We start from the raw sequence: 22,112 nt of genomic DNA on the forward strand, positions 1-22,112 counted from the left end.
AAAAGAATGTAGAAAGGAATGCGACCCATCTTGATATTTTGCTTGTGATGTTAATTTTAATAACTGCTACTAAGAAGGCAACAGCTTTCAGTCATAAATGCCCTGAATTTTCTCTAAATGCAACATAAAATACATTCTTAGTTTAAATTAATTTGGTCTGTACATATCTTCCACATGCCTCAAAAAAATCATCAGAGAAAAGGAGACAAATAATATCCTAATTAAATACTACATTAGAGGATTTATTTGTTCATTGTGGCTTTCATCCATTCTATTATTTAACAGTAGATTTAAAATTCTGATTCCTGAGTTATCTATAACTACCTATCTATCTATGTATCTATCTATCTATCTATACAGTTTGATGAATTTTGAAATTTTATCTTTGAAGTTCTCCTTCAAATGCTTCTACTAGAAAGGCAAAACTGATGAAAATATCTAGGCATTAAAGGATGTCCGGATCTCAGAATAGTGACAATATAAATATTTTACAATCTACTCATTTAATGTTACAAAAGAAAATAACCTTATATCAAATGTGTTCAAATGCAAATTAAGTTAGAGGAACTAGCCTGGATATATATAGCTATTGATTAAAGGGTCTGCTCAAACCCAACCTAGAGCATATATACAGACTGTTCAGCCTGCTCTTACATGTATCATCTTGTGTACTGCATGTAAATAATGCATGAAGGCACCAGGAATGAAACATGACAAAAAAATATTCATGAAATTTTGAAAGTTGGCACAGAACCACTAGAGTTAAAATATTCAGGAAACTGAAGAGACATATACCTCTTAGTTGATATACACTTGCAGAATATGTAGGGTTTTTTCCTGTGTAATAATTTCCAGAGGTTTACACCACTGTATCAGTAACTGAAAGTATGGAAGTATGCCCAAAAAAAGATGGTAACTGGGTTTCTTTGCAAATTATTTCAAAATACTGTTTATGGGTAAAAATCAATTAAATTAGAAACGGATTAGAAAATGCTGGAAACCACTGCTCAGTGTACTAACTGAAATTTATGAGCATGATTACGAGCTTAAAAAATGCTTAATAAATACACAATAAAATGAGCTAGGAGTTTCTTACAGAATACTTAATAATCATAACTTGAAAACTTTTTATTGGCATTTATAGCCCTGCACTACTATGACAGCTGAGTATATCACCCTTTTTTAAAGATAACAATCATATTAACAGAGAGGCAGCTGAGAAGAATTCAAAGACATAGATATTTACCTTGAAGTTAGGCATTTGTGCTGTCTCTGAATCAAAATTTTTTTCCCATATTTTACAGCAAACTTTCCAGTTCAAAGGTGGTTATTTTTATATGAGCTGCATATATGCACTGAGTAGTACTTACAAGAGCAAGTAAACTACAAAATGACCCAACTTCAGCTCTGTTATGTCCAGGTGTTCAAAAGCCATAAAACTTACTCAAAATAAAGAGTATTCTGGGAATTGTCTATTTCTTTTTCTTGCCCATAAGGATTTAAGGATTATATTTTCTCCCTAATGCTCCTTCTTACAGTCAGCGAGGGCTGATCTTTCTATTTACTCCTTTAAATAAATCAAAACAGTGAGTTTCACATTCTAACAGGATGACTGAGACTTAGTGACTGAGGTACACTTTCCTAGTAGATGAAAAATTTGTAATGAATTTGCTGGAGTTGGTAACAAGAAAGAATCTTTTAGACAGCAATCGCTTTGAGGAAAGGAATTTCATTTAGAGAATTTGCAATCCATGGAACCATCCAGCTTTCATTTGATTGAGATCTCCTGGTGTTTTTGCAGTATGAATATTTCATAATCAAGTCCAAAGACTAATTCTCTTTTATAGAATTAGTCACAAAAGGCTAAGGTGTCTTCAAAGCTCAGCATAAATTTATTAATATCACAGTGAATAATCTGACACATATTAAAGAATTCTGCACAAACCTAAATAACTGACAGAACCACATGCAATCTGAAGTTGAAAAGGAACAACATAATCTACCATCGTCTGTCTGGAAACTGAAATGTCTAGGAATAAAGCAGAAGGTAGCAATCAATCATAAATGCTTGATAATGATAATTAAATTTAAACCCAAGATTCAGGAAATAAAGGAACATGAAAATTCCTGCAACACCTTAATCTATTGTTCCCATCCTCTAAACTCTCAACATACAGAAAACATCTAGACAATTTAAACATACAAATCTGTCTTTTTCTTGTGAACTATTTGCTGTACTTCTTTTAGCAGGCTGCTGAACAATATTCTATGATATTGTATGTGATTTCACAGCATTTGGCAGCCAAAAACTAATGAGTGGGTCACTTAGGCAATTTAATGTTTTCATTTGGTCTCTTCAATCAAATGCTTTAGTAGGATATCAGTGTGAAGAAAAAATACCTCAATTTAAGTAACAATTAGAAGACGTACATAACAGTTATTCATTAAGTTAATGAACTGAAGGGGAAAAACTGGCCAACACCACTTCATCAAAATCTATTAACCCCAAAGCTATGAAACTGCACCATAGACATATTTGTGCCAAAATGCTAAACTGTTACAACTTCCATAAACTCATAAAGAAAACGGGGCTTCTCAAAAAATAATTCAAAGTTTTGATATTTGAAAAATACACCAGAAGGAGAAATTTATTTCTTTTACCACAGTTCTGTACATTTATGCCTGCAGAAATCCTACTGCATGGTCTGAACACTAACAACCAAGTACAGGGAAAGGATACAAAGGGGTCAAACTGATCCAAGTTTCAAATGTTATTTCTTATTAAGCCATATCTCACTAACCAGTCTATGGTACAGCATAAATCTGGATTGACCCCTGTTCATCTTCTTAAGGACAAAAGAGGGCATAAATATGTCCATAAGACTATTGCACAGAAACTAAATATTGTCACAGGACCAGCAGTTCATTTTGTTCTGTTTAAGCTATAATCTATTCATTTAATATGTATCCTCTTCAAAACGCATGGATAGAAATAAGAAAATGAGGAGGAAGCAATTGAATACAACTTTTGCAAACAGAGGACTTGCCTCACATATCTTTTAGAGTAGTCCAAAGCTGTTAATTAATATGAAAGAAGCATTTGCTTCTTTCCAAGGTCTACTTGGATTTTAAAAAACCTTTTGTCCCTCACAAAAGGTTCTTAACTAATTTTCTGTAAAATAAGGTGAAATCATCAAATTAATAATTATCTAAACAATAGCAAGCAAAACAGAGCAGCAGTGCACTATGAGTGGACCCGCAAAGTAACATATGCTGTTTAGTATATAGATTATTGATCTGGACAAGATGGTGAACACCAGACTGACCAAGTTTCCTATGCATAACAAGTAACAAAGAATAATGAAAAGAAAACCAAATGGGAAACAGCTGTGGAAGAAGCTCATTATATTGAATGACTGTGATAAAAGGACTGATAAAAATATAATAGATAAATGTATAGCAATGCGCATGAAGAAAGACATTATTAACTTTCCCCATACTGTAATGGGACATGAACAGGCAATTAACACTCAAAATTTAGATCTTGCAATTGTGGGGAAAGCAGATGTTGAAAGGAACAGAATTGATTTCTAACAATTAAGTCAACAAAGATTCTTGATAAGAAACTCCTGAGGGAATTATATGACCAAGGTATGTAAAAAGTAAATAACAGAGAAAGGGATTAGGAAACAGTGGTTCACTTGCCACTTTCACATAGGAAGCTGGGCTATTGATCAGAAGTTAAAAACAGTAGGATAAAAACAAAGAATGAATGGATTAGTCTGTATAACAAACTCTGCTTCAGGAAGCACATATGTCAAAAGTCATTGGAGGTTCAGGAAATATACCCTATAAATAATTGTACATATTTCCTCTGATTTTGCATTTTCTTGAGGGCATCTGCTGGCAACAAGCTTTTTGGCTAGATGGTTCTCTGGTCCAACCCAGTGTGCTGAGCTGGCTGACCTTCAAGCCATCTCTCTACTAAACAGCTGCTGCTGCTCATGTTAAAAACTTTCCACTGCATTCCTCCAAAGCACTAAAATAGAGATAATTTCTGCAATCGCAGCTTTTATGCTCGGGTTCATTTTATACCTTTGGTTTTCTGCAGAAGCCGCCAACAATGTTGCCAGTTAATGCCAATGTACTTGTAACACCCGTCCATTAAGAAATGGATTGAACACAAAAATCTTGTTATTGACAGAACAGTGAACAAGAATCAGGTTGTAATGACACATAATCACTACCCACCTGGGACAGCTGTGTACTGTTGACCTGGAGGACGATATGACTCTGTATCCCATTAGATATCACTGACCTAAGGACAATGTAGGCAAGTGCTTTGTTGCTTTCCTAAACAACTATATAACAACTTATTATGGGGGAACCAAAAAGTCTTCCCAGAAGTAGAATGAGTCCACAAAGTCCTCCACTAAGTGAGAGACCTAATCAGACATGTCTCTATAATTAAGTTTCCACTAAGAACATAGGAAGGAAGGCAAAAGATCCCAGCTGGCTGGGACTGTCAATTTTTCATCTTTTTGTGACATCAAATTTGCAGAGCTCTACTAGTGCCACACCTTGAAAGCAGCCAAAGTGTTATTTTAGGTTGACATACTGTTCTTTTGTTAAACATGGGCTTCAGGAAGGTTGAAGCTGGGTTAATTAATTTGGAATCAGAAATACTCAGGATCACATTACTCATCATGGTTAATCTTGCTTTTAAATATGCTTTTCATCGCATATTACAAACACTATCTGCTTTGCAGAAAGGCAAGTCTTGATGCCCCATCCTTGGAAGTATCCAAGGCCAGGCTGGATGGGGCTTTGACCAACAACCATCACGAGTGCCATTATGAGGCACGTGCAGGACAACAAGGTTATCAGGCACAGGCAGCATGGGTTTAGGAGCGGCAAGTCCTGCTTGACCAGCCTGATCTTCTGTGACAGGGTTACTGGCCTAGTGGATGAGGGAAAGGCTGTGGATGTTGTCTACCTGGACTTCAATAAACTCTTTGACTCTGCCTTTCACAGCATTCTCCTGGAAAAGCTGAGAGCCCATGCCTTGGACAGGTGCACTGCTAGCTGGGTAAAAAACTGGTTGGAAGGCTGGACCCAGAGAGTGGTGGTGAATGGTCCTGTCAGCTGGTCACAAGTCATGATCCCCAAGGCTCAGTCCTGCTCCATATCTTTATCAAGGCACCCTCAGTCAGTCTGTAGATGACACCAAGTTGGGTGGGAGTGTTGATCTGCTGGAGGGTAGGAAGGTTCTGCAGAGGGATCTGGACAGGCTGGATTGATGGACCAAACAAGGTTTAACAAGACCAAGTGTCAGGTCCTGAACTTGAGTCACAGCAACCCCATGCAGATCTACAGGCTTGGGGCAGAGTGGCTGGAAAACTGCCCAGTGGAAAAGGACCTGGGGGTGCCAGTTGACAGCCGGCTGAATGTGAGCCAGCAGAGTGCCCAGGTGGCCAAGAAGGCAAATGGCTGGAGAAAAGGTGGCTCTGAGGGGACCTTATCACTCTCTACAACTAACTGAAAGGAGGCTGTAGGTAGTCTCTTCTCCAAAATAACAAGCAATGGGACAAGAGGAAACAGCCTCAGTTATACCAGTTTTAGTATATATAGTATATATTTTAGGTTTGATATTAGGGAAAATTCCTTCACAGAAAGGGTTGTCAAGCAGTGGAACAAGGAAAATTCCTTCACAGAAAGGGTTGTCAAGCAGCGGAAGAGGATGTCCAGGGAAGTGGTTGAGTCACTGTCCCTGGGGATATTTAAAAGATGTGTAGACAGAGTGCCTAGAAACATGGTTTGGTGGTGGACTTGGCCATTCTGAGTTAAGTTTGGGTTGGACTCAATGATCATAGAGGTCTTTTCTAACCTAAATGAGTCTATGATTGTACTATATTATGAAATAAGAATCAAGTGTGATATCCATTAGGAAAAAATATAACCTTTTACTGATAATTTGGAATGTATCCATTTTTTGCTTTAGAGGATTTAATATTTCAAAGTGCATCATTAAAGTCTTGATCCTGTTCCATAAACCTGTATTTCTACCAAGAATATATAAATGTAAGATGTATGACTAATTCTAGATTACTGTCCTTGTTGACACTGGTCCAAAAAAAGATGACAATGATGATGCTTTTATTTATGTCTCAAGGTAATTTTTGCTGTTTCCATTTTAGTGAGCATTTCTGAGGATTTCTGAAAAGAATATAAAATATTTCTCTGTAAAATATATATATGAAAATGGTAGCAACATTAATATATTTGATGCTTATATATTGATATATTTTCCTTGTAAAAACAACTCTGAGGTTGAAATCATAGAAACATAGAACCATAGAATATCTCAAGTTGAAAGGGACCCATAAGGATCACTGAGTCCAAACCCCTGCTTCTTGCAGGACTACCTAATACTAAATCAATATGACTAAGAGTGGCTTCCAGGTATGCTTTGAAATCTGGAAAGCTAAAATATCTTGGTATAGCTTAATTTCTTTGAGCTATAACTGAAAACATTGGCCAATAAGTTTCAGTGGATTTTGTTAAAAACTTTAAGATTAGAAAATACTACCTTTCTTGCATCTTTTTGGTGCAAACTGGAGTGCATTTAGTCAAAGCTCCATTACTAAAAATATTACAGCATTCTCAAAAGAAAGCCTTCAATATAATATGATTTTTAAATAGAAAGATTTGTCTTAAACTTATTTTGGGGGAAGAGAATTAGTTACATAATTTCTTGCACCAGCAACAATTCAACTCATAGCGAATTGGGTGTATTTTTAGTCAGGTCAGTGACTGAAATACTTGTATATATTGTATATATATTACATATTTTTTTTATATAAGTAGGTTAGTTTTTAGTGTATCAATGAACTTATCTGACCTATGTGTGGCTGAGCATTTGCTAATACTTATTGCAGGGACAGATAGGGAGCAGAGGCTGTATGCTGCTTGGAGAAGAAAACACGACTGCTCCATATAGCAGTAAAAGAGTCTTACATTACCTTATTTTAATTGTTCAACAACACAAATACCAAACATTCAGCCAGGAGTAGAGACATGAGTGAAACTCTTGTGATGCCCAGTTAATAAAACAAATTATGGTGGTAACTGCTGTAAAGAGGAGTCAGAGCTTTCAGCTTGTCTTATAATGCAGAGGGATTTAATTATCATATCAAAATACCTGTGCATCCCTTTGATGCAACATGTATTCAGGAGAGGGTCTATATTTACTTATTTTGAATGGAATTTTTAGATGCAGGTGCACAATTCTGTGACGGCTCTAAGAAGACAGTAATTATCTGCTAAAGTATGCATCATCAAATCATTTAGTAGATAAAGGCTTCTATACAGGAAACAAGCTCTTTCAGATGAAGTAACAATTTGGACATGTAATATGATGGCTTCAAAATTCAGTGAAAGCAGCAACTTTTAATTACACATCTCTATTCTACAATAACTTAGTTGACAGACGTTTAATGAAATGGGAGGAAAGTGAAGCAGCATGTGAAACAACCTCTCCTTCCTACCAAAGAAAAGAAACACTTTTAATTCTAATGCTGCATGCTTCTGAAATTTCAATGACTTTATGACATTTAATTCATTTAATTAATGGATGAGTTTGCAGAGACTGAGCACCTATATATGATGTTTGCATGGAGAGCCTGTAGAGCAGTACATGCTAGGGACTTACTGCTCTATTCACTGCAGTAGCTATGCATTTAAATCAATTGGATTACTATTCTACTGGTGAGGAACAAATTAAAAACCTTTCAATTATGTAAGTTTCTCCAGAGGTGATTTACAATGGAAATATTAATGAATATTTCTTTACAATTGTGCTGCTAGGAGCTAACACGTTATTATTTTTTTAATGAACCAATAGGGTACAAGCCTAAGTAAGATATTTTTAGAGAATACATATGGACTATTTGACAGAATCTTCCACCTTTTTCTTTAATTTGTTTCCCTTGGGCTAGTATGTAATTGGTTCCCGAGTAACCTCAACAACCTTGCCTGGAACACCTTCCCAGACATATTATCCCTTTGGGGATAGGGGACAGGGGACAGAGTAGTTTATATTAAATCTCAGCACAAAAAGCAGGAAGTAATTATGACTCCTCAAAAACTACAATAGCAGTCAGAAATATATAAGAAAATAACAAATACATAAGAAAAATAACAAAAATACAAAAAATACAATGTTGAGATCATTATGGTGTTACACTATAAATGCAAGTGTACCCAAACTTCAGCTGGTAGAGACAGCCATCTCCAAATGGCGCATTCTGTCTTTGCTTAGAAAAATTAGCTCAAGGTTAGGATAAACCTGAGCCTTGACTCTTGCATCTATCACTAACTAGAAGCTCAGTAAGGGTCAATTTGTTGCAGGAACTTGTGGAATGGCCGTGGATGCAACTTTGTGGGAGAACTCAATTTTACTATTTTTCACTACAAGACAGTTACACATGTACCTGAACTGCTGGAGTTCATTGATGCTAACATCAAACATAGAAACAGCTCATCACTGCATGCCTCTCTGTTTCCACACTGATCATTACCAGGGCCCGGTATTTGGGACAGTAATCAAACACTAACTCAGGGCAACAGATCTGTCTAGTTTGGGGGCATGGGGGGAAGAAAAAAAGAAAAACCTTGCTTTCATTTCCTCTAACACTTCAGCTTCCTCATTTAGTCTTCAACCTCATGAATGCTACCCTGTATATTTCCCTCCAAACAAGTACTTCTGATAGTCCCTGCTGAAACACATGAAAGATGTTTCTGTTCACCATGTTGGCAACAGGTGAGAAATCGCCATAATTTTGTTTTCTCACATTTGCTTATAAGAGAGTTTTAAATTTCTAACTTCTCTTTATAATCTAACTCTGACCTAAGTGGTCCATTTTGCACCTTTGTATAGACAGAGGAACAGACAATAAGAGAAAAAAAGAGATTATTTTATTCAAGAATCAAATGCAAATTTAATTCCTCTACAGCTCTCATATTGTACTCCTAAATCATAAGTCAAACAGAAGAGCATCATTCACTAAAAAATAACACCACTCCTCAAAACTCATTTATCTATCTGTGCAAACAAAAGGTACTCAATAACATCAGCAGCAATACAGAGCAATACAACTCTCCCTAAAAGCAGATTTTGTGGTGACTAGTCAGATGAATCACTCCCTATAATTCATCAAGGGGACTCAAAATATCTCAATTTTATGTGTAATTTAAGAAAAAAAAAGAAATAGATAAGGATGAAAGTAATGACCAATTTCTATCAGAAATTATAAAAAAATAAATAAATTGGGCTTTATCTCTGAATTTGTTTTTTTTTTTTTTTTTTTTTTTTTTTCCACAAATTTAAATAAAAAAATTAAAAAAAAAAAAAAAATGGGTTTTTTTTTTTAATTTTTTTTTTTTTTTTTTTTTTTTTGCTGCTGCCACAAATTAAAATGAACAAATTCAAGAAGTAAAAGAAACAGTGTATTCATATGCAAGGGCTGGGTATGGGGAAAATATGTACAATTAAAAAATGAAACCAGATACCTAACAAATGCAAGTTACTTCTTTCTGCTTGGCATAATAGTTCCATTGTGATCCTGTTGTACTTTTTTTCTGAAAGATAAATAACAAAGCCATAATCTTTTATCTGACCTTTATTGGTCTTTGACTTCCAGTGAAAACAGACTTGGATTTAGTCCAGCCCCTGCTTAAAAATTCAAGCTTTCTTCCTTGCAGGTGTGTGAATATCAGATTAATTTTCAGTGGTTTAAGTGAGCACTTTTTAAACTAGTATTAGATGTCATAAAACAGTAAATATTGTTCAGTATCCATTCATTCAGCAGCTAGGTAAGACTTTGTATTTTCCATGCCGTATTTCCTTTCATCGCCTTTTGTTAAGGCTCTCAGTTAAAAACCAAACAAAAAAAAACCCCAAACCAAACCTAAACCCACATTTGACTAAACTTCACTGGGAAATTAAACAAGTGTTTTTTTTTTCTGTGCATATGAAATGACCAACCTGATCAATCAAATGTTGAATACTAGAAGAAATAAGTCTGCTAAATGGATTAGCAGTGACAGCGTGGATCAATATAACTAAAAGGTAAGACTTTTAAAATACCTTTTATTTGCTTCATTAATATCATAGTGAAAGTCCCAATCAAGTCTAATCAGAATCAGACAAACACATCACTTCTGTACAGCTAAATCGAAATCAAGCAATATCAATCCTCTATATCAAAAGCATTTCCTTAAAGTGCTATAATAGTGGAGCAGGAAGATATTTAAAAGGCTCTTTGCAGCTTCTACTGCTATGATTTCTGAGAGGTGCACTCAGAAACAGAAAATTTGGATTATTTTTCCCTGATAAGGAAAACGGTTAGTCACTTCATGTTTTATTAATTGAGAAAAAAGAGCACACTTATTTGCAGCACGTTTATCTCATTTCATAAAGGTCCTCAGCACAGCAGCAGTCCAAACTATTTAAGTGTAGCTGGCTGTGTTCATCTATTTTGTTTCCCTTCAGCAAATAAATGGAAGACTCTGAGTGAGCTATTTTTTGTATTTAATACATTAATTGTTTTACCAAAATCATTACCAAATGACACACCGTGACTTGGAAGTAAATTTGAAGTTACATTACTCTCATATTCAGTGAGAAAATCATGGAGTTTCAGATGAAGAGTTGGCAGAGGCAATCAGTATCACATGCAAAACCATTCTAATAGAAAAGAACTGAAATTTCTCTTCTCAAAATGAGCTACAGGATGATAAAAATTAAAGAATAAAATAAACCTTAAGAATGATTAATAGTGTGTTTATACCAAATTGGAATACACTACAGGAGGATTTAAAAGAATAAAACCCATTCTATCTCAGTTTAATGCTCTGGTCATGCATTCTCCTAAAGTATCCATCAGAATGGCTTTACTCTCAGAACAGGTGTCTCCAACTCCCTTTCTCGGATCCTCTTTCCTTTCTGCCTTTCAGAGCTTGGGATCGAGTCTTTGGAACCAGAACTATCACAGGCACTAAAGATGTAGCCTTCTACTGGTTCCACCAAGAGCTGAGCATTTGTATTTTTCCTTTTTTAAAAACTTCACTTGTTGATGAAGTAGGCAATGCCTTTTTTAAAGTAAAACTGTTCAATTTAGCAGCTGAAATAAAGGCATCAAAGAAAAAATATTTTAAAGCAATTCAGGAAATTTTAAGTGCCTGTTTAGTTCCATCTAACCAACTAAACTTAACATACTATCAAAATTAAATTAAAAGTTTTTAAATTACATGAACACATAGAAAATAATTTACTCTGCTCTCACTTCACTTTTTAGTACATTACTTTTAGATAATTCAGGGAAACTGGATTCTCAGACAAATGAAAACCTACTGCATTATGCCTTTGCATTGTAACTGTCATACTATTCCATAGTGTCTTAAATAGCAATTTGTTTTATTTCTGGTCTTTTTTCTTCACCACCAATTTCTTCAGGGAGCTGGCCTGGATATCTAGGATATTTGGACACCTAGGAGAATATCTCTACAGGATTTTCTTCATTGTTTTGTAGTTAGAATGCTCCAGGTAAACAACCTGTACTCACTGGCCTAGAGACCACCTCCTTTGTATGTTTTACCTTCCCCTCTAGAATTTCACATTGTGTTTAATAAACCACTTATAAGGTTCAGATGAATATAACTGCCACTGCCAATCCCTGTAGCATTTGTCACAGTGTCCAAGCACAAAATAATTAGGTGTGAAGAGAGCACTTCAGCTTATTTCTCTGGGTTCCAGACAACCCTGTTTAAAGTGCTATACTGCAAACTGCTCTGATATTACAGAAAGGATGTATACAAATCCTGAGGATGATATCACATCACATATAACAGATGCTTCACAGCAGAGGTGATAAAGATGGATCTAACAGAGGCAAGCTAGCACCAGACTGAAAATGGTATAATGGTATTAGGCAGAAAGAGCTTGCTGTTAAGATGGCTAAAGTACTGTCTATATGATACAACCTAGGTCTAGTGCCTCAATATTATTGTTTTTCAGAACAGACATGCTGTATGACAGCTTGGTAAAACTGGCATAACGCTAATTCCTTACCTCTCATTCCTGTCCTTTCCTTTCCATTGTGTGCTATTTGAAGCAACATTTCCACTCACAAATACAGGTGCATTGTCTAATACGGCATGGATTTGAGTGTGGTTAGGAAGGTACGTACAACTGCAACACAAACTTGCAAGATGCAATATTAAGGCTGGGTCAGATTTCCCCTACCAGGGTGACATAAAAAAGGGATTTAAATATCATTAGTCTTACTGGGCAATACTGTTAGAGGAAACATCAGTTCTGCTCTTACTTTACCATAAAAATGAAAATATCCAATTTAAAAAAAGAGAAGCACTCACTAGGTTGATACACATTTATAACCACTTTTTAAGATGTGATCACAGCTCAGTTACACTCACAGCTTAGTTTGAGAGTCAACGATCTCAAAAGCCAGTCATTCTTGCTCAAAGTACTTAGAACCTTGCTTTTGTATTTCACAATAAGAATCTGAAAATTTTTCATTTTGTTTACTACGAAGGGAGATTATGACTTTTACAATGAACTAGGTAGATTGTTCTGCTTTATTCCACTTCTAGGTCATAGTGTCTGGTGCATACATAGGTCTTCATGTGACTTTATGTCAAGCTTCAGAAAAATTAAGTGCTGTATAAAAGCAAGTTAGAACCTTAGTAGTCCCTTTGACTTTCTGTTTTTCCACTTATATTTCAAACTCATAAAGAGGTTTTTGTGTGTTACCTTGACAACTAAATCTAAATTACTCTGTTACAAGTCTACACCACTCCAGCCACTTATTTGTTTTTATAATGCATAGAATTCAGTGTGCAATTCCCAAAGTACTGTAATAATTATTATTAAAAATTGTTATTGCACATTATTCTAGTACTTAATAGGCAATAATTTACTAAAACATGCTAATGCAATCAAAGGCAATCATCTGACCATAGCCACCTTCTCACAATGTAAGTGCTTTGCAGAATGGACTTTGTCTACAGAGCACCTGGTAGACAGGCATTGCAAAATGCTGAACCCCGAGGACAGATCTGAGCTCTTTATTAAGACAACAGTACAAGGTAATTAGAGGTAATAATTACGCGGATGATTACAAAGAAATAAACATGAAACTTTCTGTATCTATGACCAGTTTGGATACCAAGCACTAAAATACAGGTATCAGCCCAGAAAAGCATATTTCCATTTATTATTTATTTATTTATTTATTGTATATAATGCATTTATGTTATCATATCTAAATATTTTTTTTCAGACACTGAAGATTCCAATTAAAAAAGTTTGCCTCAAGAATTCAACTTTACACTTTTCTGAATTCCATGTACATTTCAGCATCTCTAGCTGGATTAAATTCAATAGTACAATGCTATAATTCAACAAAGTATGAAAAAAGTTCAGATGAATTCATGTAAACTATGAATAAATCTTACTGTGCTCATTCCTACAACCTTCTCAGCTGCCTCAGAGTAAGAACCTAGCATTCCAGGGCCCCATGTTGGTGACTTTTTAAGTACGGAATTTTACAGTATAAGCACTTAAAAATCAACTAAACAAACATGCAAACAACCAACAGAATTAGGGTAGTCTTACACTTTGAAGCTCAAAATGGGAAGAGAACTTACATAGCTTACACCATGTTTTTACTATTAATTTGCTTACCGTGTTAGTTGAGTTTCCATTTAAATGTAAGCCACTGTCAAAGAGAGGTGATGAAGCTCCACTGCTATGATCACTGGATGGTCCAGGGGAACCTGGAAATCAGATCATGACAAATAAATACTTTTGTTAAAGCGACATGTAGATATCAGAAAATATCTATTCCAGCTGTAAAACACAAGAAGAATTTTCAACATGATTCACCACACCAAGACAGAAATACTACTTGCATTTAAGAAAGATAGTCAATAGAAAGTCTGTATGCTACGCTTAATGTCTAGAAAGAAAAAAGGTAGCTAGGTATCATCTTATAAAGGCTGTGCTCATGAGAACTATTTGTATGCTTAACTGTCTGCAGGATTAAGCCTTTTTTTTTACTGAGAATGAGATATTCAAAACCAAATGAGAAAGTCAGTTACACAAAACCCATTAATTTGATAAGTAAATTGCCTACCGAGTCTTGAAAGTCTCCACTTGAGTATAGCCATGGACTGTATTTATAAACAAAGCTAACAGGAAACTTTCAGGCAAATACTAACTGGACACATAACTTTATTAACAGATATATCTTTTCCTTAAAATGCCAATTACTTTCAAGAAAGATGCTCCTTCTCAAATTCAGAAATTGAAAGCAAACAATCATCCTGAATTGCTGATACTATGTCAATACGCTAAGACTACACAGTTATACTCTTCAAAATATCTCTCCTTTTAGCAGTTATGCACCATGATCCTACTTTAGTAGTTAAAAGTGACTCCAGGAAAGCTTAAGGCTTTTGCAACATATAATAATGGAAACAGCACAAAGTCACATCACTGTGTAATTTCTGCTTAAATGTAAAATGTTAACAAATAGCACCAATAATATACAATTACTGTCAGACAGCACTTGGTCTTATCAATAACACACATAAATCAATTGCACAGCATTATATTCATAATCACCAAAACCACATTTTTCCATCTAAAGAATTCACCTGAAATTGTCTGTAAATCATTTCACATTATAGGCCTGTCAAGTCTAACATCACAGAAGTCAAAAAGGCATTCTTAGTCGTATATTTTTGTATGTATCTATTCTATATATCTTGAAGATTTAGCAAAATGGAACTAAATTCAACAAAAGTGCATTTTCTCCATTACAAATATCTGTCAGTTCAGTGCTGAGGTCTAAGAATTCAGCTTATCTCTGAGGTCTCTGAATTTCAGCACGTTTTTGTTAGGAGTCCTTTCTGTACAGTGCTAGATGATGTAAGCAGAAGGAATCATTATGCTTTGCTCTTGTGCGTCTAAGGCAAGCACCGACCTTAGTAGCTACAACATTTTGTAGGTCCTTATACATACAGTAGACCACAAAAACCAAGTTCATACTCATAGATGACCACAGTGACTTGATGAAACAGAAGAAAATGTCTAAATTTTTAAATAAAAATACTGAAAAAAAGTTGGCACTAAATTCTTCACTGAAGAGTCTGCCTGCTGGGCAATCCCACTGTCTCCAGCAGTAGACAACTATCACAGGTCCATGAGTCAAACAGGTTCTGAAAGTGGAATTATTCCACCTATTCAGCAATTTGAGCATATCAAAAGACATGAACTTAGGTATTTAAAAATCCCTAAATCCAGGGCTTACCATGACATAAAATACTACAGCAGAATAAATAAACAATTATTTTTTAAGTAGAGAAAACTGATATCCATCACATGAGAAAGCTAAGAATAAAAGGTTAAGGAAGAAATTTCCCTCCTCCCACAACGTCCCAGCAGACTTGCTTTTCAATTCAGCAGTTTTCTTTCATTTTCTGAGTCACAACAAACTACACAGCCTCTCTCAGACTATGCCACGTCTACCACTTGATTGAAAACAAATTCACAAATCTTTTAGTCTGCTCCCTGCCTTTTCTGCCTCACTTACTCGTGGACTGCTCCTTAATGACCTCATTCAACATTTTAAAAACTTCCATGCATATACTCAACTACTTTCATGGAAGGTGCAGTGCTCTCATCTCTCCAAAGAACTCTGTCTTCTTGCATGGCAGCCCTAGAGTAATCAGGTAGTCTTTCCTCCCTGTTCTTACAACAAAACACAGTATGGACATACACTATCTGCTACCGCAGTTCTTGCCTAAGCAGATGAGACTCCCAATGAAGTGGAAGGCACCAGTCCAAGCTCTGGAACAATAGTTTGAGACAGGCTATCAGAGTGTTTATGTAAAATGAAACATCTGCTACAGATAACTCCCCACTCCATGGCCACAATAGAGTATCCTGCTGGGTACTGATGTCAGAAAAATAGGTATTTGGTATGTTGTGAGATTTCCAGCAATCATTACTACCTAGATGTTCTTTTATCCCACCCAAATCATAGACAGTCAGCCTAAGAAAAATCAAACTTACTCTAGGGCAGGCATTATCTGTTTGATTTGCTTATTCTCAGCTGTGGCTTGTTCTTTTGAGAGAGCTGGATTGGCAAGTATCCTGTGGGAGAGGAAAAAACCTTTGCCTGATCTTTACCTTTGCTTCAGCAACAGCTGAGTATGCTCAGAGGAAAAAAACAAACCCACACAACATACCCTGTAAAGTGAGAAGGGGTCAGAGAGACGGCAAGGATATGGGAGTCTGCAGTTCATAACACTGAGACACCCCAGGGGGTAGCATGAAAAAAAAAAAGCAGAACTACATGGTGAGGGAAAGAAACTTTGTAAGGATCACAGGGGATTTTGAAGAACCAGCAGTAACTCAGGAAATCACCAAGTTAGCTGACACTAAACCTAAAACGAGAACACATTTACTGTGGAACAAGTAGGAGCTGTTTATAAATCCTTTTATAACCCTTTAGAAAGAATCATTACGATTTTCAATTTAAAAAGTAAGGCATTCTACTACTTATTTTAATAAAGCCTGGATTTTATTTTTAATGTCAAAAGCCTTAGGCTTTCCAGATCTAGAAATATCTCTATGAAAGTTCTGGTCAACTTAGAGTCCCCTCAACAAGGGGGTGTTTATTTCAGTCTGCGAATTACACTAAATCTCTAAATAACAAACAACCCTAAAAATGCACTACAGCAGATCAATGTACAGCAAGCAGTCAGCAAGACTTTACTATTTAAAACAATCTGTCTTGTGGTTAACATTACTGAATAATACCGGACACCTCTTGTATATAAATAAAAACTCATTTATTGAACTTGCTAATCATGTCATAGGCAAACTCCAAAAGACAAAATTAAAATCAAATGAAACTATCCTGATGATTTTTAATCACACTGCAAGCTTTGCAAATTCAGAAAAGTCTGATAATTTAGTATAACTATCAAATAGAAAAATTTTGAAAACAGTCTGTTTTACCATAAAATATCCTGAAGACTTTTCCCAGCAGCACTGAATCTTCTGTTACTCTTTTCCTTCCTTTGTGGGTAACTTAAAACCAATGATTTGTGTTTTACTACAGCTAGTATATTGTTTGTTTGTAATGGATGTTTTCTGTGGAATGGGTCTTTGTTCTGGGTATTTTAGTGAATGTTTTTCTTGGTTGTATTTTACTCCTGTAAAACCTTTTGCCAAAATGTCTTATTTTTCTCACTAAATTAAAAGAATTTCTCTTAGACAAAAATGTGTAGTTTTTCTCCGGATGCGAATTCGAGGTTATAACAAACTAAAAGGCTTTTAAAAAGTCTTAAAAAAAAAAGTAACCGCTCTGGACAGCTTATGGCTTAAAATCCAGAGAGTGACACCCATGACGTACGAAGAGGGCACCAATATTCCTGGACCTGCAAGAAGGGTGGCAGCCAGCTCACGTAGAGTGTGTACTGGGTCTTAGTGCAAAGGCTTTGGGGGTTGGGGTGCTTCCAGGGGTGGGACATAGTCGGGGCTGCCCTGTGCCTGACACAGATGGTTCCAGCCAGCTCCCACTGGATCCACTCAAGGGCTCATCTGAGTCCTGCAGATTAGCTGGTAGCACTTCTGGGAAACTGTTTAAATAAAGGGCAAAATGCAGAAGAGCAGTGACAGGAGTAAGGAAAAGAGTGAGAAAAAAAAAAATCAAACGAACCTCAAGGTCAGTGAAGAAGGTGATAGACAGTCTTGTTTTTGTTTCTCACTGCCTGAATCTATTTTAATAGGCAATACATTTACCTAAGTTTCCTCATGTTGACTGCTTTGGCCATGATGGTAAATGATAAGTGATCTTTAATGTATCTATCCTGACCTAAGTGCTTTGTCATTCTGTTTTCTCCCCTTGTTCTGTTTGAGGACGGAGTGAGACAGAGTCTGAGTGGGAGTTTGGCTCTTAGCCAAGGTTAACCAAGCAAGTGATACAGTTCAAGTATGTGATGTCAATCTACAAGATGAGATACAAGTGCTAGTAAGACTACCATAACCACAAATTAATATGTCCAACAACACAGAAACTACTAGTAAGATGTTGCTAACTTGCCAAAATCATGTTTAACCTTGGGCATAATTATCCAAGGTATTATAGACATTAGTCTTATGATCTAGTTGGAAAAGTAGGAAAACAAAAGAAACACTGACTATACAAAATCTCAAAATGTAAACATAAGATTTCTTCAAATTTATGTTCCATTTTCAAATGCAAATGATAAGCAGTGAGAACTGAAATAAAGGTCTTAGCATGAAAGGTATAGTTCAGCTTAGTAGAGGCCTGTCAAGTTGGCTTTTTAGTAGTGTAAGAACCCAGATGAAATGATCGGTGCTCTTGTAACAGCAAGAGCTAGACTATGACACCTATGATTCTGTTGAAATCAGGAAAAAAAACAAGTACCTGGTTGACCCCAACTTAAATAAATCCAAAGAACAAGACACATTTCAAATCTTTTTGCTTATTTTGGAAAGAGAATAATCTCTTATAATAAACTGGTGCAAAATTATTTGATCTGATTAAGTCAGCTGATATGAACACTTTTCTACTTGCAACATTGATCACAACTGTGCAACTTGAATATTTTATCTGCTAACCAGAAGAACTCAAAATTTCCTTTGGCTGCATTTGTTCATACACAATTTGGTATTGCTACTGTTAAACTACACAGTTGTCACATCATAATTCTGCTCTATGACAAAACCTATCAAAATAGTAAAGAAATTTATGAAATATACATAATTAATGTTATCCATTTGTTTGGTGTCCTAAAAGTACCTTTCAAGGTCAAAGTATGATTCAAATGTTTGTAAACACTATTTTATTGTATTCAGGCAAAGCTTCTGTTGAAAAACTTTCAGATATCACCCATGACTGTACTGCATTTTAATGAATTTTTTTCAGTTTTATTTTGAATAAATTGCACATAAACAGTAAGGCAGTATGCATTAGATTATTACATGTTAACCAGTAAAGTAGACAGACAATTTTCTACTTCTTTCTATAAAACACTCAAGGATTGAATTCCTATTTCTGTCACTGTCAGTTTATTATGAGAATACCGCAAAGAGGAAAACAAATTACTCCTATCTGTTAATTTCCTCTTACCTAATGGGAGCTTTAAAAATGATGGAGCTTCCCTGAGGTACTGAACGGTGATGGTAACTTCATCGCCAGCATTTCGCAGTAGGTGTACCTGTCAGTGTGATAATAACAGCTACTTTAAACCAAAGAACCATCACTCATGGAAAGAACATTACTTACAATGAAATCAACATTCCTGTTGATCTATAATAAACTCAGTATACATATTTCTGAGTAAGAATGTAGAATAGCTTTTGGCTCAAGCCACATCAATGATGGAAAAGAGTAGGCAAGACCAACCTGGAATAACCTGAATAAATAATTTGCTGGACAAACTCATTTTATACACCAGCTGAACACAACTTCCACAAAGTGATTTTATAAAACTGCCATAGGGCAGTAGGGAAATATGTGTTTATGTAGATATAACACATTAATTGTGTGTGTATACAGACAGACACATAAAGATACATTGACATATTATAAATATCTTGATCTTAAGTATTTGGTTTGATTGATTCAGGTAACACATTAAGCACACTTTGGTTCTTCAAATATAGTCTTGATTTTTGTGTCTTTTTTGTCTGTGAGCATTTGCTAACCAAAAGGGAACACACACCTGCACACACAACCCCACATCCCCATATAATGTTTTAAACCATCAGAATTTACTTTGAAGCATGACACACTACTACGTAAGGTGCCTTTTTAAATGCAGAACTACAAATAACTTCTCTAATGGAACTCCATTCCTACTACAGGGCACAGGTATTCTCCAGTTTCATATCCATGACTCCTAGGAACATTTTTCTTTTTTTCTCTCTTTTTTTTTCCCCCGAGGCTCAATCTGCATTTAAATGATTTACTACAAAAACAGCTAGTGCTACATACTCACCCCCAGAATTCTGAGTGTTGTACTCAAGTCAAGATTTTGTGGACAATTGATTAAAAGAGAACCTGAGGTTCCTTGTGGGAGAAACCATTGCGGAAAAAAAAATCATGATCACTGATTTCTGACTAAACCATCTCAAGATAATACAATAGGAGTAACCAGGAACAAAAGCACAGCAAAATTAGAATGCTTCTTTAAGGCCATACAAAAGTGTGACAGGGCTACAAAGCAAACCAATATGTCTTGTTCTAAGGTGTAAGAAAACTATGCCTCCTGAAATCCTCTGCCTCTTGTTTCCTGCAGTATTTTAGACATCATTTATTACTTACTAAGGACTGAAGACGATTTCTAGCTCTGCTAGTCCTACCCTACTGTTACAAAGACAGTTTTTCCCTTTATCTTCAGACTAATATACACATATATGTCTAATTTATATATATATATATAAAAATAGATATATTTATATACATACATGCAAATCTTTTACTCAAGGTTCAATTATAACATAATTTTTAAATACTTCTGACATTCTGCAGTACTTAGATTTTTTTTTAAATTTTAGTGTCTGATTTGAAGATTATGGACTTTTACTTTAATCATGAATGTTATTATTTTTAAGGGAGGTAAAGCTCAATAGACTAAATTTAATTAAAATACATTAAACTAGAAATCCCAGACTGAGAGAAGTCACTGAGAGAGGCTCTGAAGAGAAGGACTTGAGATTTGTCATGGATGAAAAGCTGGACATGAACCAACAGTGTGTGCTCACAGCCTAGAAAACCATCTGTGTCCTGGGCTGTGCTGAAAGAAATGTGGCCAGCAGATTGAGGGAGATGATTATAGACCAGTTTGAACAGGACCACAAGAGCCCATGAAGATGACTGGAGGGCTGTAGCACCTCTTCAATGAAGACAAGCACAGAGAATTGAAGTTAGTGAGACTGGAGAAGAGAAGGTTTTGGGGAGACCTTAAAGCAGCCTTCCAGTACCTACAGGAAGCTTATAAAAATGAGGGAGAACAACTTTTTATGTGGACAGTTAGTGATAGGACAAGGGGAAACAGTTTTAAACTAAAAAGGAAGAGATTTAGATTAGATATTAGGAAGAAACTCTATACTGTGAGGGTGATGAGGCACTGGAAGAGGTTACCCAGAGAAGTTGTGGATGCCTCATCCCTGGAAGGGTTCAAGGCCGGGATGGATGGAGCTCTGAACGTCCTAGTCTAGTGGAAGGTGTCCCTGCCCATAGCAGGAGGGATAGAACTAGATGATCTTTAAGGTCCCTTCAAACTTAAGTCATTTTATGATTCTATGATCTACAGATTAGGCTTGCTTTGTTCAAAAAATGAAACAGGCTGTTACAATAGTCATATTGGACCATACATGAAAACACAGTTCAAACATAAATACAAGAAATTCTGTGTATTTCATCTATAAGTGTATCTCTACATAAACTGATCTAAGAGGGAAAATACCCATGATAAAATTTGAAGAAACTTTTACCATATAATTGTATATGTTAAAATTACACTGCAGTCACTTTTCTGTCTCCAGTTGACGAATTTGTCTTCCTAAACTTCATTAATATCTGCACCAGGCCTAGAAATGAACTGATGCTCTTCTTGTAGCCCAGTCACACCATCTCATGACTTGCGCTAAACTAAATTCCAACGAAGCCTTCACTACTATGTCAAATGCTTTTAAATGTGACCAAAATGTTTATAAAAGACAGTAAAACAATTTTTTTCTACACTGTACTGAGAGAACCACTGAATTTTGGAGTCTATGATCAACAAAGACTAATTGGAAATATTTTCTACGAGTAAATGTAAAAATTAGACAAATAATGAATTATTCTATTTAAAAAAGTAAATAATTAAGAAATTATATATAAGAACTTCAAATAGCCGATGTGCTTTACTTCATAATTTTCTGTATAATCAGGTAGTGAGGTTTACATAATTAAAAAAATAACAAGTTGTTTAAATCCCTGACC

General features: G+C 35.5%; 1 protein-coding gene across 1 annotated transcript in view; it reads right to left on the reverse strand.

The window, feature by feature from the left end:
* The window catches only part of TPO (thyroid peroxidase), a 213,695-nt gene that overhangs the window by 137,167 nt on the left and 54,416 nt on the right, over window positions 1–22,112 (reverse strand). The window contains exons 7-8 of the mRNA XM_027690190.1: window positions 19,251–19,338; window positions 13,766–13,857 (exon numbers count right to left, since the gene is read on the reverse strand). Of these exons, the coding sequence (XP_027545991.1) occupies window positions 13,766–13,857; window positions 19,251–19,338 (180 nt within the window). The remainder of the gene's footprint in view (window positions 1–13,765; window positions 13,858–19,250; window positions 19,339–22,112) is intronic.

This window comes from Neopelma chrysocephalum, unplaced genomic scaffold, assembly GCF_003984885.1.
Source record: "Neopelma chrysocephalum unplaced genomic scaffold, ASM398488v2 Primary Assembly neopelma1_80b, whole genome shotgun sequence".
Lineage (NCBI taxonomy): Eukaryota > Metazoa > Chordata > Aves > Passeriformes > Pipridae > Neopelma > Neopelma chrysocephalum.